The sequence below is a fragment of the Odontesthes bonariensis genome, chromosome 7 (assembly GCF_027942865.1).
Source record: "Odontesthes bonariensis isolate fOdoBon6 chromosome 7, fOdoBon6.hap1, whole genome shotgun sequence".
Lineage (NCBI taxonomy): Eukaryota > Metazoa > Chordata > Actinopteri > Atheriniformes > Atherinopsidae > Odontesthes > Odontesthes bonariensis.
The window spans coordinates 20,897,623-20,911,645 of NC_134512.1; the positions used below are offsets into that span (position 1 = coordinate 20,897,623).

The following is a 14,023-nucleotide window of genomic DNA, read 5'->3' on the forward strand; positions in this document are numbered from 1 at the left end:
ATACGATGCTAGATGTTCGAGTGCCTTCAGTAGGAGTTAAAAAAAAAAAAAAAAAAAAAAAAAGAAAGCCTCTTTTATTACCTTAAAGTAGGCAAAACAAAATAAGTTTTTTTCTTTTTGTACAAGTGTGTCTGTGTCTTTCCCACAGGCCAGAAATTTCAATCCAACTGCCGCCGTCACAGAAAGGTGGGTAAACCTGAAGGATGCGGGGATGATGATGATGATGAGCCAAATATGAGGATAAAAAAATTCCCACTAAATAAAACTGATTCAAATTTCTCAGGAGGACGTGAATCATAACGGGTGGATGTGTCCAGTATGAGGCTTTAAAAGTTAATTGTGAAACATTAGGACTTCCCTGTGCCCACGCTTGTCTCTTTGATGCTCCAGGTGTGTGATAGCATCAAATGAGTCATCGGCCCCATTTCATTACGCCGTTATCAATATCATCTCTGCCGACCCACATTACCCATCTTCAACTGTATGTGCTGGAAGAAGAGAAAAGAACAAAACAAGAAGAGAAAGGGTTCATTCACCCACATCTGGGAATAATAAATAATGGCTTCTGGTTGTGGGAATTCCTTTGAGTGATTATTTCTGATTTCAAAACCTCAAATAAAAAAAATTATAAAAAAAACATGTTTACATGATACGAGGGATGAGTTGTGTTTTTCCTTTTGGTTTTTGGTAATGTGACTGAAAACGACTGAACGGCGCTGAAATAAACAAAGGCAGATAACTAACAAAAGGTTTTCAAAGAGCAGGTTCTCCACCGCAGCAGGCGTCTGATTTTTGCAGTTTTAAATAAAGCAAACTTAGTAAAAATCAGCTTGACAATCAGAGATAAGGCAGTGATCACATCCATAAGGCCCCAGCTGTTGCCTTTATGGAAATGCGTATCGGCATGTTGGGGGTTTTGTGGCTCTAACATCAACACATGAACGCACAATAGGCCCCAAGTATGATCATCACCCCATTCACTAAAACCTTCAAAACCAAAATACAAGAAAAAGAATGACAATAACAAGAGGTTTCACACAATCAGCTTTTATTAACATGATATTACCTGGTTAAAACATCCAAACCCACAAAGATACAGGACATGAGATAACTGATAATCAGTTCATGCAAATACATCAGTCTGGAATATATTAAGTCAGTGGGACGAAGACAATACTGTTCGATAGGTACATTCATCTTATATGGAGAGCTCTGATGATTATCACAGTGTATAAATTAAGTCACAGCTTGAACAGTTAGTGGGAAGACTTACATCAAGGGTTATTTTTAATGATCACTGCTGTGACCAGGAGTTAGGCGTGCTGAGACCAAAGGAAGCGATCACAGCGCTCCAACATTGTCTGTATTATCGCCCTGAAAAACAAAAGAAAACATCTATCATTCTAGAGGCTCTTCGTGACCTCTTTCTGACCTGTCATTTCAGACTTTTTACACCTCAAAGATATCGCTCACACTATTCAAACCACTGGGAAGCATGCTTCTCTTCTCTACACCAAGCAAACTTAAGCCTGGTTTATAGTCGGTAACGCAAGACGCAACGCAAGACGCAAGCCGCAACGCAAGCCCTTGCGCGCGTCACCTCAATTTTCTAAACTTCACGCAAGACGCAAGCGCAAGCCACTGGCTGTGGTCGAAACCGCCTACTACTTGATCGATCTGACAGTATGCAGAGCGTTTACACACAGTGCACTTCACTCCTGCCCGAGCCGAAATCAGCCGGCCTGAAAAGCTGATTTCCCTTAAGCTATAAACTCTGTAAATATATAACTTTAGCAACATTTGAAACATTTTCAGGCGAGAAAGTAGTCGTTTAGACCCCCAAGGTGTTGAAAATCTGACAAAATACCGGCTATTTACAAGAAGAAGAAGAAGCATGAATCTATGGAAGAGAGACTTGCCAAAGAGCTCCTGGCGGTGAATTTCCTTTCATCATAGTAGGCTTGTCATTGAAAAAACCCGCTACTCCACCTACTGTCCTGGCGGTGAATCGCCAAGCAGCGCACGCAACCGCCGACAAAGCAAAATGAAGTATAAACGTCTCGAGCCATTAACATACGCGCAAGACGCAAGCGCAAGGGCAGTTAAAAGAAGTATAACTCAGCCTTTAGTCAAGTTGATGGATCAAATTTGCATGTTCTCTGGGTTTTGCTTGTGCAAGCACATCTCATGCAATTCAAGTTAGTTATAACAAACAGAATTCCAGAAAATTAGTCAAGACCCCCATTAAACTTTGATTTTCTTTTGCATGTTTGGGCGACATTCTTATGTTCGCCTAAAAGCCTGCTAGCTCTGTGATCTGACTGACTCACCTCTGTCTCTTCTCAGCGACTCTCAGCAGCTCACACACCAGTTTGGATTGGGCTGAAAGAACCAGCTGCACGTCGCATTCCTCCAGCACCGACAGGGCTCGGTCAGGTCCGGCTGTTCGAGCCAGCATGAGGGTGAGACTCTCTGGGCTGATCTTTCCCTCACAGTCCACTGAGCCGTTGGACCATCTGCTCCCATTTACATCTGTGGCCTGCTGGGAGTCTGCCCGGCTGCTGCACTGCTGAGACAGCCGGATCAAGAGCTTCCACTCATCCAAGTTCTGGGGCTCGACACCTGGAGCATAACAGCACAGACATTGGTGTAACGATGGTGGACATATGAGACAACATGCACACCTGAACTGTTGATTAAAAAAATACAAATAAAAAAGAAAGACTCCCCAAAACGTCTCAAATTTGTTCATCATGTGTATAGGACTAGTGAAATGTGCTCAATGTAAAAAGAAAAAAATAGAACAAAAAAAGAAATAGTGCAGGATAAATGTGTGTTAATGGGTGAATTAGACTTGAACTGTGACACACTGAGGGATCAACAGCACCAGAATAGTACTACAATAATGCTATTTACCATAAATACATTAAGCTGCTTTGATTTAACATACTGCCACAGAGAATAAGTGAAGTCACAACATGCACTGGGCTGTTCCTCACAAGAAGAGGCTTAGTAACAGCACTGAAGGTGTTCACCTCAACAATAAATATTTTAGAGCTCATTTTCAGGTTGGAGCTAGTGCTCAGCAACATTAGCAAGCCTACCCTCATTAATGTTCAATTGGATTAATCTAGTTTCTACCACAAAAAAAGAAAGAAAGAAAGAAAGAAAAAGTGCTTCTGGCTTCTTATAAAAAAAAGAAAAAGAAAAAACCTGACAGGAGATTCTACAATTTTAGCTTCAGCTGCTTTAAAAAAAAAAAAAGAAAAGCTTTGCTAAATTAAATTCACTGACGATTTTGAAAGGATTACGATCTGTAAAGTGGATTTGATAAAGTGCAATCAACTCCCAAGCCTCATTATCCATTATCCACCAACTTCTAATGCAATTTTGGATGACAGCATCCAAAAAAAGCCTAGAAGAGCACAGGCATGCATCTCCATCCTGAGAATAACTGAGTTTCACTTTTAGATTCAGATTCAATTTGAACACAATTTAAACACACGTCTGAGTATCATTCAATTTCAGTGACACAAAGATCGAGTATCCCCTCAAACCATTTGAGATTTATCTAATTAAATTGTCTTGGAACACTTTTACCATCAGGTTCCTCCAGCAGGCTGATGTCATCCAGCTGACAGATGGTGGAGAGCGCTTCGGTACGCCGCCGCAGCTCGCTGCAGAGGCAGAGGTAGCCAGTCCAGTATCTGTTGTTGACACACACACAGTGCAGATCAATTTACAGTAAGCGACTGTAAACTCACCGCCAAATATCAAAGGCACAACAGGATTCTAATTTTAGATTAGATTGAATTAGAAATACCCGTGACTGCGGCATGTCTCGGCCATCTTCTGCTTAGAGGAAAAATCTGCCGGTAGGCGAATCAGCAGAGACAGAAGACGTCCATAACCCCAGCTGAAGCAGTGTGAATGCCACCTGCAGCAGGAAGCATGCATCCACAGTTACATTTATTCTTGTGCTCCACTCTCACTTCAGCGGCTTAAAAGTAGCAACGTACGCCACATAAACGGCCACAACTGTGTTGAGATTAGTTTATTTTCAAATTACTAGACCTTTAGCACATCAAAACCTTGCTGGCATTTTATTTCCACGCCAGCTTACGTTTGCAAAAATGACAACGAAACAAACAAAGCTACTTTGCATTTCTCACACAACAACAGCACCACACCTGGGTTGTCCATCAGGGGTCAGGGTATCAGAGCGTTGAGGAGCATCATGAGTAAGTGCCAGCTCCAGCCATTCCTGCCTCAGAGATTCGGGTTCAAGAAGGGACTGCAAAAATGACAACCTAACAGAAGAAACGACTGTCACTTTGGCATCCAGAGGAGTGCAGCATCTTCATTCACTTCACAAAACACAATACCAAAGATGTACCTGTGCTCCTCAGTTCTTGATTGTACCAGATTATCCAGGTATGCCAGGAAGTGGCTTTGCTGAGCCATTGCCATTACATCGGCCGGAGTTATTGTGGGATAGAACTGGGAAAAGGAGCGTACAGCTGCTTCCCCGTGCTTGTCATACAGCCTGGATAATAACACAGACAACACTTATTTCACGAGGTCCAGCACTACTCCGTTTCAAAGGTTGCATCAGTGAAAGACCGCTCTGAACACAGCTGAAATTCAGGCTTCAGCATTCAAAAATAACAACACATCAATCTGCAGCGAGCGGCTGAGGTCACCGATCCTGCTCATGTTTTATACTAAGAATTTAGGCGAGTTCAGAGACTGGAAAATGAGAAAAAAAACACTCTTTCGGTGTCCCCGTTTGAACATACCGTTGTTTTGTTTCCTCTGGAGGATTAACCTGAAGTTATCACATTTCTTATTAGGCCACGTGTTGACAACATTAGAAAGAAATGCAGGTGCTCACCTGTGCAAGTGAGCGAGGAGAGGAGGCGGCCCCCAGGGCTGCAGCTCCCTCAGACTTCGCAGAGATTTCAGCAAATCCCCTCTCTGAATAACCTCCACCACCTTACTGGACTGAGTGTGCTCTAAAGTGAACAAGAAGACTTCTTAGATTCTGCAAGTCATGAATGTATTGGACAGACAAAGATGCAGGGGCTTCAGATTTAAAGTGTCAAAAATTAAATGACTACAATCTATTCACCAGTATTAGTATTGGTTCGAAACATGTTCATGTAACACACACTTCATATTAATAATACATTTTGTATTTAAAATATGGGCAATCCATTCCTTTTTTTAACTGTGTCTATGTGGTGTCAGATAATTCTACTCTTCATCCTTTCTCTCTTTTGTACAGTCACACGATTGAAGGACGAGTGTCTGACCTATCATGGCCTCGATGAAGGAGCTCCTGATCTCGGGCTGCTCCTGATAACACAGCAGACACATTCTTCTCACGCGCTTTTGGTCCAGCAGAAAGAAGTACCGACGCAGGAAAGTTGTGCATCCCACTGCTTCGATCTGGTTTCTAAAGCAGCTCAGTTCAGTGTAGAGTGTGGCCAGCTCAGTGAGATTAGCGAGTAGATCTGGTGGCACCGGTTTAGGGGACGCCACTCTGACGGGCTCCGGTGGACTTCCACTTGTAACATTCTCCGTAGAGTCTAATTTCTGCTGGTCGTCACACGGAGCCTCTTCTCCTCCAAGACCTGGGGACTCTTTCTTCTCCACTTCGGCATCCTCAGAAGGTTCTCCTTGTTGCTCTGAACAGAGATTTAGATAATCCCATCTTTCCTCTCCTGACCCATCCAGGTTTGAATCAGTTGTTGCAGCAGCCGACTCGACATCTGCCGGTCCGAGTATTCGCTCGAGCACCGGCAGCCAGTCCAGCAGAGCTTCTCCCAGGCAGGCTGGATCCAATAGCACCAAAGGATCTTGTATCTGTAACCTGATGTTGGAAAAATAAAGAGAAAAGGTTCATGTTTGTGACCACTGCAAAAAAAATTAAAAATAAACAAAAATCTCAGAGTATCAAATCTTGCAAAACTTACATAGCTCGCTCCGTTGCTGACCGAAGCTCTTGCATGTCGGCTTCTGTGTTAGATAATTCATCGTAAACTCTGTGACAAACAAATGTAATTGGCTGGTTTTATATCTGGTTTGCTTTCAGTGAGATGTTCACAGAAAAAAAGTCAAAGAAAATAAGAATTCAGAGTGAATCCCTTTCGTTTTGTAACAGCTTTAATCTGGTCTCTGTGGACACTGACTTTTAAATGTCTGAACTTACTCATTCTCTGTCTCCTCCGAGTATGGAGTGGTGCTGGCTGACATCTCAGCCTGCCCGCTCTCTCTGAATTCGGGCCGCTGCCAGAGCTCAGAGTTCATTTGGAGGGTGTTGATCTTTTCTGTTGTCTTCTTGACAAAACTAGAAACACTGATGAGAGAAAAAAAAAAACGAACACAAAAATGAAAAAAAAAAAAGAAAAAAGAAAAAAAAACCAACCAAATCAACCGATGACTTTGAGCTAAATGGATTTCACAGTGGTACAGTTCAGCGTAACAACAGTCACTGGACTGTTTGATGTGGAGGAGAGCTGAGTGACGCTCAGAAACAAATGACAGACACATGACGCATGATGTGCGAGCGATCAGTAAAACAAAGATGTGGGTCTTCGGTGGAATGGGGAAGTAAGCCGTCTGATAGCACAGCTGCACCTGGGTTTCAATTCTCATCAGAGAAATAGATAAAAGAAGTGCGAACCAGAAGCAATTGTATCAGTGTCAAAATGTAGCTCAAAGCAACATGGCAAGAACTGCTGTGAAACCCTCTTCTACTTTAAGCTATTGACATTTTCTCTGGGTGTTCATTCACCTGTCTTTGACGGCCTGCAGCGCGATGCGAGGAGGTTTGGCACGAAATGAGAGAGGGAGGTGGAACTGCAGGCCTTGCTCAGACCGATCAGCCTCCATGCGCTCAGTGCTCTGTGGATCTGAGTAAAGATGGAGGCAAGAATGGGAGCAAAAACACAGGTGGATGGAGTGCTGAAGGGGAATGATGAGAGGCAGTGGACACAATGCAAGCAGAGGGAACAGATGCACCAGACAACACTGGAGAGGAAATGTAAATCAAATTCTGCGCAAATTGAGGAACAGAATCAAAAACAGTGACATGTGTGACACAATGAAACAGATGAGAAAACTTCATGTTAATCGTTTCTGCAAAGTGAGGGCTGCTTCAGCTCTCACAGCAAACAGTGAAGCAGCAGCAAAGCAACACTTGTGATCATGTTTTCCTTTGTACAAAAAAAAAAAAAAAAAAAAAACTCAATCAGGGAGATTAATTATAAAAAGGTTTTAAAAATCAGAAAGATGTTAGAAATAAGGAAATATCAATTTGAGAGAGAAAGTCTGAGAGTTAAATTATCATCAGTCACTTTTACACTGAATAATCTCACAGCTACTCGAATTATAACCGAATCCAATCTTTTTTTTATTTATTTTTTTAAATTTAGTGTTAAACTGGAAATAATTTCACTCTTTTTTAACACTGAAGTCAGAATTGGCAGAAAAGAAGTTTGGTGCTGGTAAAAATACAAATCGTATAAAGAAGAAGAACAAAAAAGGAAAAAAGTTACAAATAAAGTCACCAGGCAATATGTTACATAGCAACTGCTTTAGTATTTGTGGAGTTTAATTTGTACTGGTCAATAGGAAAAACGATTCAACACCATGAACATTCCGTTTCCACACGTCTGTGCACCGTGAACAATTACAAGAGGGCATTACAATTTTAGTTGAAGAATTTTCAAGTTTGTCGTTATGTGTAGATTCACCCAAAAGTAAAGCTAAGTAAGAAAAACAATGAGTTATTATTGTTGGGACTTTGAAAAATCCCCAACTGGATTCGTTAAAAAAAAAAAAACATTTGGCATCGTGCAAACTGACAGTTTAACAATAACGTTAACGGCTCCCTGATGATGATGAGCAAGGTCTGCCCCTTACCATGATCCACCTGATCTTCCTCCTGAACAAAACTGAACTCTTTGAGCCGCTCCTCCTCTGACATGGACTGATTGATGAGGGAGCTCGTCTCCTCATCTGATTGGCTCCCTCTGCGGCTGATCACACGGTAGATACCACAGTCCAGGACGTTGAAACTCTCCTAGATAACAATGCATCAAACATCCCTGTTACAGAAAACTAGTGACCAAGTGACTAATGTTAATTAACTTAATCCGCCGCCAATTCTCACAAAGCAACAAACGGCAGCCAGGTTTTCATCATCTACGTCCGACTCATCTGCCAAACTTTACATGCTGAAAAATGTGAACGCCTACGTGTGAGGAGATGCTGCTTCTACGGCTGCTGGAAGCAGAGTCCAGCGGCTCCAGCTTTGCGATGACTTCCTCCAGCTGACCAATCAGCTCTGGGTGTGTGCAGGAACTGAGCTGACACCTCAGATGTTCGAGGCGGTCAATGGGAATGGACTTTCTGGCCTGAATTAAACCCGAAGTGAGATCCATTAACAGTCACTTCATGAAACACCAGGTCAAAACATCTCATTTCTAAAATGATCGATGCGCTTTCATATAGAATATTTAAAAAGATTCTTTAAACCTATAATGATTATTGGCAACACTTTGGAAAAAAGAAAAAATTGAGTTATCTTATAATGCCTCATCACTACTAGTGTATTAAATGTACAATGCTGCATCTTTGTCAATAGCACAGGTCAAATCCACCACATGTTGCTTTTAGGTAAACTCTTTTAGATGCTTTACGTTTAGTCAGACTGGACTCTCGGTTAAACCGCGCGCAAATGTGAAGCCAGTTGACGTGGCGGTGGCTGCCATCTTACCCTGCTAGTGGTGACCGTGTGCTGGAACAAACAGCAGACGGCAGCAGCGTGAGTCCAGGATTCCCTCCGCAGCAGACGCTCAACACAGCGCTCTGCAGACAACAAGGAGAGGTGGGACAGACGCCCGCTGCCATGGAGACAGAAGATCTCACTGCGGTAGACTGCAACATCTGCCAAATCTTAAAAAAAAAAAAAGAAGGAAAAATTAAAAAAATAATAAAACACACACAAAAAAAAAAACAGAAGATATAGATTTATTTATTTATTTTTAATCAATCAAGCAAGAAAAAGGTCCCTTTGGGGCAAAATTATGACCAAACTATGAAAATCACAACTGAAAACTTGATGATCTGAACTTTTGGGACCTTTATCAAGATCTGTAGAGAATCTGTAGATTCTGAGAGACTTATGTGACAGTGCGGGATTATACGATTATACGCAAAGCCTACGTGTCAAGAGAAAGCGTTTGCTAAGTAACTCCTGAATGCTGGTGCTGGGATTTTGGGAGAAAGCAGCACACACACACCTTTCATTTCAGTCCACAGCAACACTTGTCCATTCTGAGGTGTGAAGATATAAATGGCTGAATCAGTCCAGGTCAACAGATTTTGGTCTCTACGTAGATAAACAAAGTCTCGAGTTAGTCGTGTGACTGGCTGATGTGAAGCACATCACTTCAGATGAAAGCAAAAAAAAAGCAAGTTAATATTACCCAAAATAAAGCAGTTTAGGGAAGGCGACCGACTGTGGAGTCCTCTGCTCTGGATTGTAATTTGGCTCATTTCTGCAGAAAGAGGTAGAAGAGGAAAATGGTAAGACTTGCCTTTTATGGGAGATTAATAAGTGTGAGCACAACTTGCCTGTAGGTGATGAGGGGTAGCGGGGGACACGCCAGCAGCTGTTTGAACTGATGGGTGCTCAGAACCTCGCCATTAAAACTAGCCTCCCATACCCGAGACCCCGGCCGGGCACAGTACAGCAGCGGGGGCTGACCTACCAATAATCCCCTGTTCTGAGGGAAGAAACAGGCACCATATTCCCCGTCACGCTCTTTATTTCCAACACGCCAGAACTTTTCCCTGAAGGCAAACAGAGGCAGAAAATACTCAAGCACTGAAAGCTGCTAAAACTCAAAAAGAAAAGAAGCAAATGTTACTCTCAATACCAGATTTTCCTGAAAACCAGTCGAACTGAAGCATTAATGTAATTACAAACTCAGCGGCAATGAGATTTACATGAATACCAGGAATATAGATTGAAAATAATCTTTAATAGAAAAAAATAGATAAATAAAACTAATATGTTAATCGAGTGGTGTGACGCCGGTACACTATTTTATTGTTGTACCGAATGTCACGGTAAGGTTTCAGATCTCAAAAAGTCCATCAGTGGTAGTACGTTGAGAGTTTATTTTCGATACTGAAGTTTGTCACACTACCTCAAATGGTCTGCACTTTACCAGAGAAAAGCATGCTGTTACTTTGCTGTTATGAACGGTTACTGTGACATTAAACTACTTAAAACTCTTATAATAGCAGCATTGGCTCATTTTAGTGAACTAGTTTAGTGCTAGTTCATGTATTAGCTCTGTACTTTGATTAGAAATGCATCTAAGTTCTATAAGAAAAACGTGGCTTCAGTGTGCTAATGTAGTCTTGTAGCTAGTATTAATCACTTTGTTCTTTTCTCTGATTGAAAGTACATTTTCTTACGTCTTTTGTGGAGATTTTTGGAAAGATGCTCCAGTAGAGACAAACAGTACTCAGCTGGGACTCACCTCTCCGTGTCGCAGAGGTAGCAGCGACTCAGGGAAGACACGAGCAGGCGGCCATCTTGATACCCCAGCTGAACCACTCTCGAGTCAACAGTGGTGACAGTCTGGACAGGGAAGATAACGAATGCAGAGCCCTAAAGACAAGAAAGAATATTAAGTGATCACATACGGCAAAGATCTGATATATGAACTTGAAACTTTCACTGATCATTATCCGTCACTACCTTGCCTAGTTTAGAGGATCCTGCCCGTAGAAACGACACTTTGCCTCCAGAATCCCCGGCAAAAACTTTGAGCGTGCTGGTATCCCAGCAGAGCGCAGTAATGTTGGTGCCTCTGTGCTCCCACGACACACTGACTCTCTCTGGACGGCCGCGCCGCTCCAACTGCAGCTCCCACACCACCACCAGACCCTGACTGGAGACCACCGTTAACAATACAGACAATCCAATCAAACACAGAAATAAGAAAGGGAAAGGACTGTGACTTTGATTCAACTACAACTACAAAACATTCCTTTACATCAAGAACAAACCAACCTTGTTGCAACTGCAATAAAGTCTTCATCATGAGGGCAACACGCCACCTGAGTGATAGATCCTTCCTGAAAACACGGAACCCACATTGAACGCAGAGTTATTAAGAACTTAAGAGCTTGTTTCTATGTTAAGAGAAACAAGCTGTGTTCAGATGCAGTCACTGTAGCAGCTGCCAGGAGGGTTTCAGTCACACCTTGTGAGTCAGGATGAGTCTCTGTTTCCAGCCCTCTCTCTGGATCAGATGCAACCCTCCGGCTGATGTCCCTAATGCGAGCCACTTCCTTGACACTGCCAAACTGGTACACTGGTAAAACAAAAATAATCACACTTAGAAAAAGTCAACTGATCTCGACCTTAAAAGTTGTTTTGACATAATCTACTTCTTTCACATACGCACATTTTCCCCCCACTGCGGCACATCCAATCTGCATGTTATCGGATATTCTATCACTTTCTACTAACTTTAAAGGCATCAGAGATGACCAAAAAGCCACTTTAAAATCCACATGTAAATAAATCAAGAGACTGGCATATCAGATGTGACGCGATGGCAGAGCTTACCTTGAGCCTGCCCGAATCCAAACGTAGAGCAGAGAGAAGTGGATCGAGGCAGTCGAACTCTGCCAGTACGTGACTGTGGTTCTCTGGCACGACTGGTATCAGAGGCATCTTCCCTGCTTTGCCGAACCACAGAGAGTGAGTCAGAAACACATGAAGACAAATGTTATGGACCTCACGAGTGCGCTTTTCTTGCACACCGTAGCCTTCAGCTGTGTCACGTGACTTTCAGTACGTGACACAGCTGTACCTACCCTCTAAAATTAACCAGTCATGACTCCACTTTATACTGTAGCCTGGAAAAACCTTCTTCCAAGCCGGTGTACAACGTTAGCTGGTGCCGATACCACACCCTAGGAGACCTTTTTTGCTCCAGTAGAGACACAGTTTCAGTTTGGTAGAGTTTACTGACGTTTCAAATCATTAGCAACATGAAAAGGAAATTGGAATCAACAAACGCATAAAGACAAAACCTCATAAAATGAGCAAACGTTTCTGTGCAGCACACCGAAAACACTGCTTTGGGCTAACCGTCGTGTGGAGGAAACGGGTTATTTCTAATTTTGCATCACTGTTTTTTTTTTTTATAAAAGCTTTGTTTGTAAGTGATAACTGCCAGAAAGACTCCCCTCCATAATGCTGACAGGTATTGGCTTTGATCTACTTGTTGTGGTTGATCATCAACTCATGAGGAAGCAGAACTAAAACTAAAGCGGAAACTCATCAGAGACGGCATACATACTGTAGGTAGACACTTTTCAATGTAAATGCCAAATGTTAAGACACAAACTCGGAGCACTCACGCAATTTAGATGGTGGTGATGGAAAGCAGTCAACTTTGACCTCAGTCCGTCTATTGGCAGCGACAAAGGATGTATTTTGGTGTGAGCCAACATGATGCCAAAGATAGTTGAATTAAATTATTAAAGACGGTTGAGATGAAAATGTAAAATTGGCCCCTTCTGATAGTTGTGTAAAAGGCTCCTGCTTCTCAAGATAATACCTAGATGATTACCCAGGGCCAGACCTGGAGACAGACTGGGTTTGAATGTTTATCAGCACACAGATAAATTTTTAATCACATCACACGTCACCTGACACATTTATTCAAGCTGGCCTGGGGTATCCTTGGACATTAAACTGACATAACTTTGTGGTGGTGCCAATAGTGGCCTTAAAGTATGCAGCATTAGTTTTAGCTATCAAAGCACTTCATGCAGAAATCGTCACACTAGTGGAAAGCATATCACCAGATTATTAGCAATCAGTTTAAAAAAAAAAAAAAAGTTTCATATTTGACATTCCTGTTTTGACCATTTTACCATTGAAGCTACTTGAGGTGGAGCTCACTCTGTAAACCGTTTTGTGTCCAACTGCAACTCTTTTAATTAGGGACATGTGCCATCTCAGGCTGTTTTTTGTCAATTAGTTCACCGACTAATGTTTTCTCTGTGCTTGTTTCAACTTTTAAGTAGTCCAACTCGTAAAAATGGTCAATTTGGGGTTAACAAAGGCAAATCTTTATTTGTAAAGTGTCTACTACACATTAAATGTGGTCATGTACAATGTTTCCCTGGATTTAAAACTTAAAGTATAGTGCTTGAGATTATGTTCCGGTTACCTTAACAAACCAAAACAGGCCGTTAAAGTGCTACTATGTGCTCCAGCTTTCACTGTTACTTTCAGTAAAGCCTGCGTCAACTAAGAAGTGGAGGTAGGTGGGGGGCAGCCGATTCATGGCAGTGTGCAGGCATCACGAGACCCGTCAGTTAACACTGCTGCTAACGTCCCGGTCAAAGCTAACGAGAATGCGCGGGACATGTTAATGTTTCAAACATTTTCGTATGTATAAAAAGTTCATTTCCCTTAGGAGAATTCTCAGGACTGTTCATTGCCAACTTGCCACTGATTGCTGCAATAACACGTTAGCAAACACGCTAGCACTCGTCCTGATGTTGCCATTCCCTCGCGGTTTAGTCAGTTTAACTCACCAACTGGACGAAGCAACACTCCTGCGTTGGCGCCTGCAAAAGAGCGCCGAAATCCCGTCTGACGTCCCCGAGCTTTGTGGTGTTTTTACGGAGAAAGTCAGCGGTCAGCCTCACGCCACTGTGACGGTGGCCAGCCGACCCGTGACAGCTCCGCTCAGCTGATGTTTGGACACTTCCTGAAAGCGGCGCGTCAGCTCCGTCACAGCCGCTCGGGATACTTTGGTTTGCGAGAACCAAAACTGAAACGACCTCGTCCTATTGCCGTACTTGGCATTTACAAAGCAAACAAGTATACAGTTCTCGACGCTGTAGTTTATAATGTATCACGGCAGACCAACAACCCCTCTCTGATGATTGAATTAGCATGTAACAGATA

The 14,023-nt window shown here is 42.5% G+C and overlaps 1 protein-coding gene across 2 annotated transcripts; it reads right to left on the reverse strand.

Moving 5' to 3' along the window:
- Positions 1 to 1,031: 1,031 nt before the first annotated feature.
- On the reverse strand, positions 1,032 to 13,836 carry hps5 (HPS5 biogenesis of lysosomal organelles complex 2 subunit 2). 2 transcript variants are annotated; one of them, XM_075470019.1, is made up of 23 exons: positions 13,648 to 13,836; positions 11,660 to 11,775; positions 11,292 to 11,402; positions 11,099 to 11,163; positions 10,784 to 10,976; positions 10,563 to 10,693; positions 9,646 to 9,864; positions 9,498 to 9,569; positions 9,312 to 9,400; positions 8,786 to 8,964; positions 8,265 to 8,423; positions 7,930 to 8,089; positions 6,800 to 6,917; positions 6,215 to 6,361; positions 5,979 to 6,047; positions 5,316 to 5,875; positions 4,895 to 5,015; positions 4,397 to 4,546; positions 4,191 to 4,310; positions 3,824 to 3,937; positions 3,601 to 3,707; positions 2,331 to 2,622; positions 1,032 to 1,374 (listed from the first exon to the last, which is right to left on the reverse strand). In XM_075470019.1, exons 2-23 carry the CDS (start codon positions 11,765 to 11,767, stop codon positions 1,314 to 1,316), a joined length of 3,345 nt encoding a protein of 1,114 aa, XP_075326134.1. In that variant the 5' UTR covers positions 11,768 to 11,775; positions 13,648 to 13,836; the 3' UTR covers positions 1,032 to 1,313. The 2 variants fall into 2 exon arrangements, with proteins under 2 accessions (XP_075326134.1, XP_075326133.1); XM_075470018.1 differs by having other exon boundaries at positions 11,660 to 11,772; positions 13,648 to 13,835.
- Between the last annotated feature and the right edge of the window lie 187 nt (positions 13,837 to 14,023).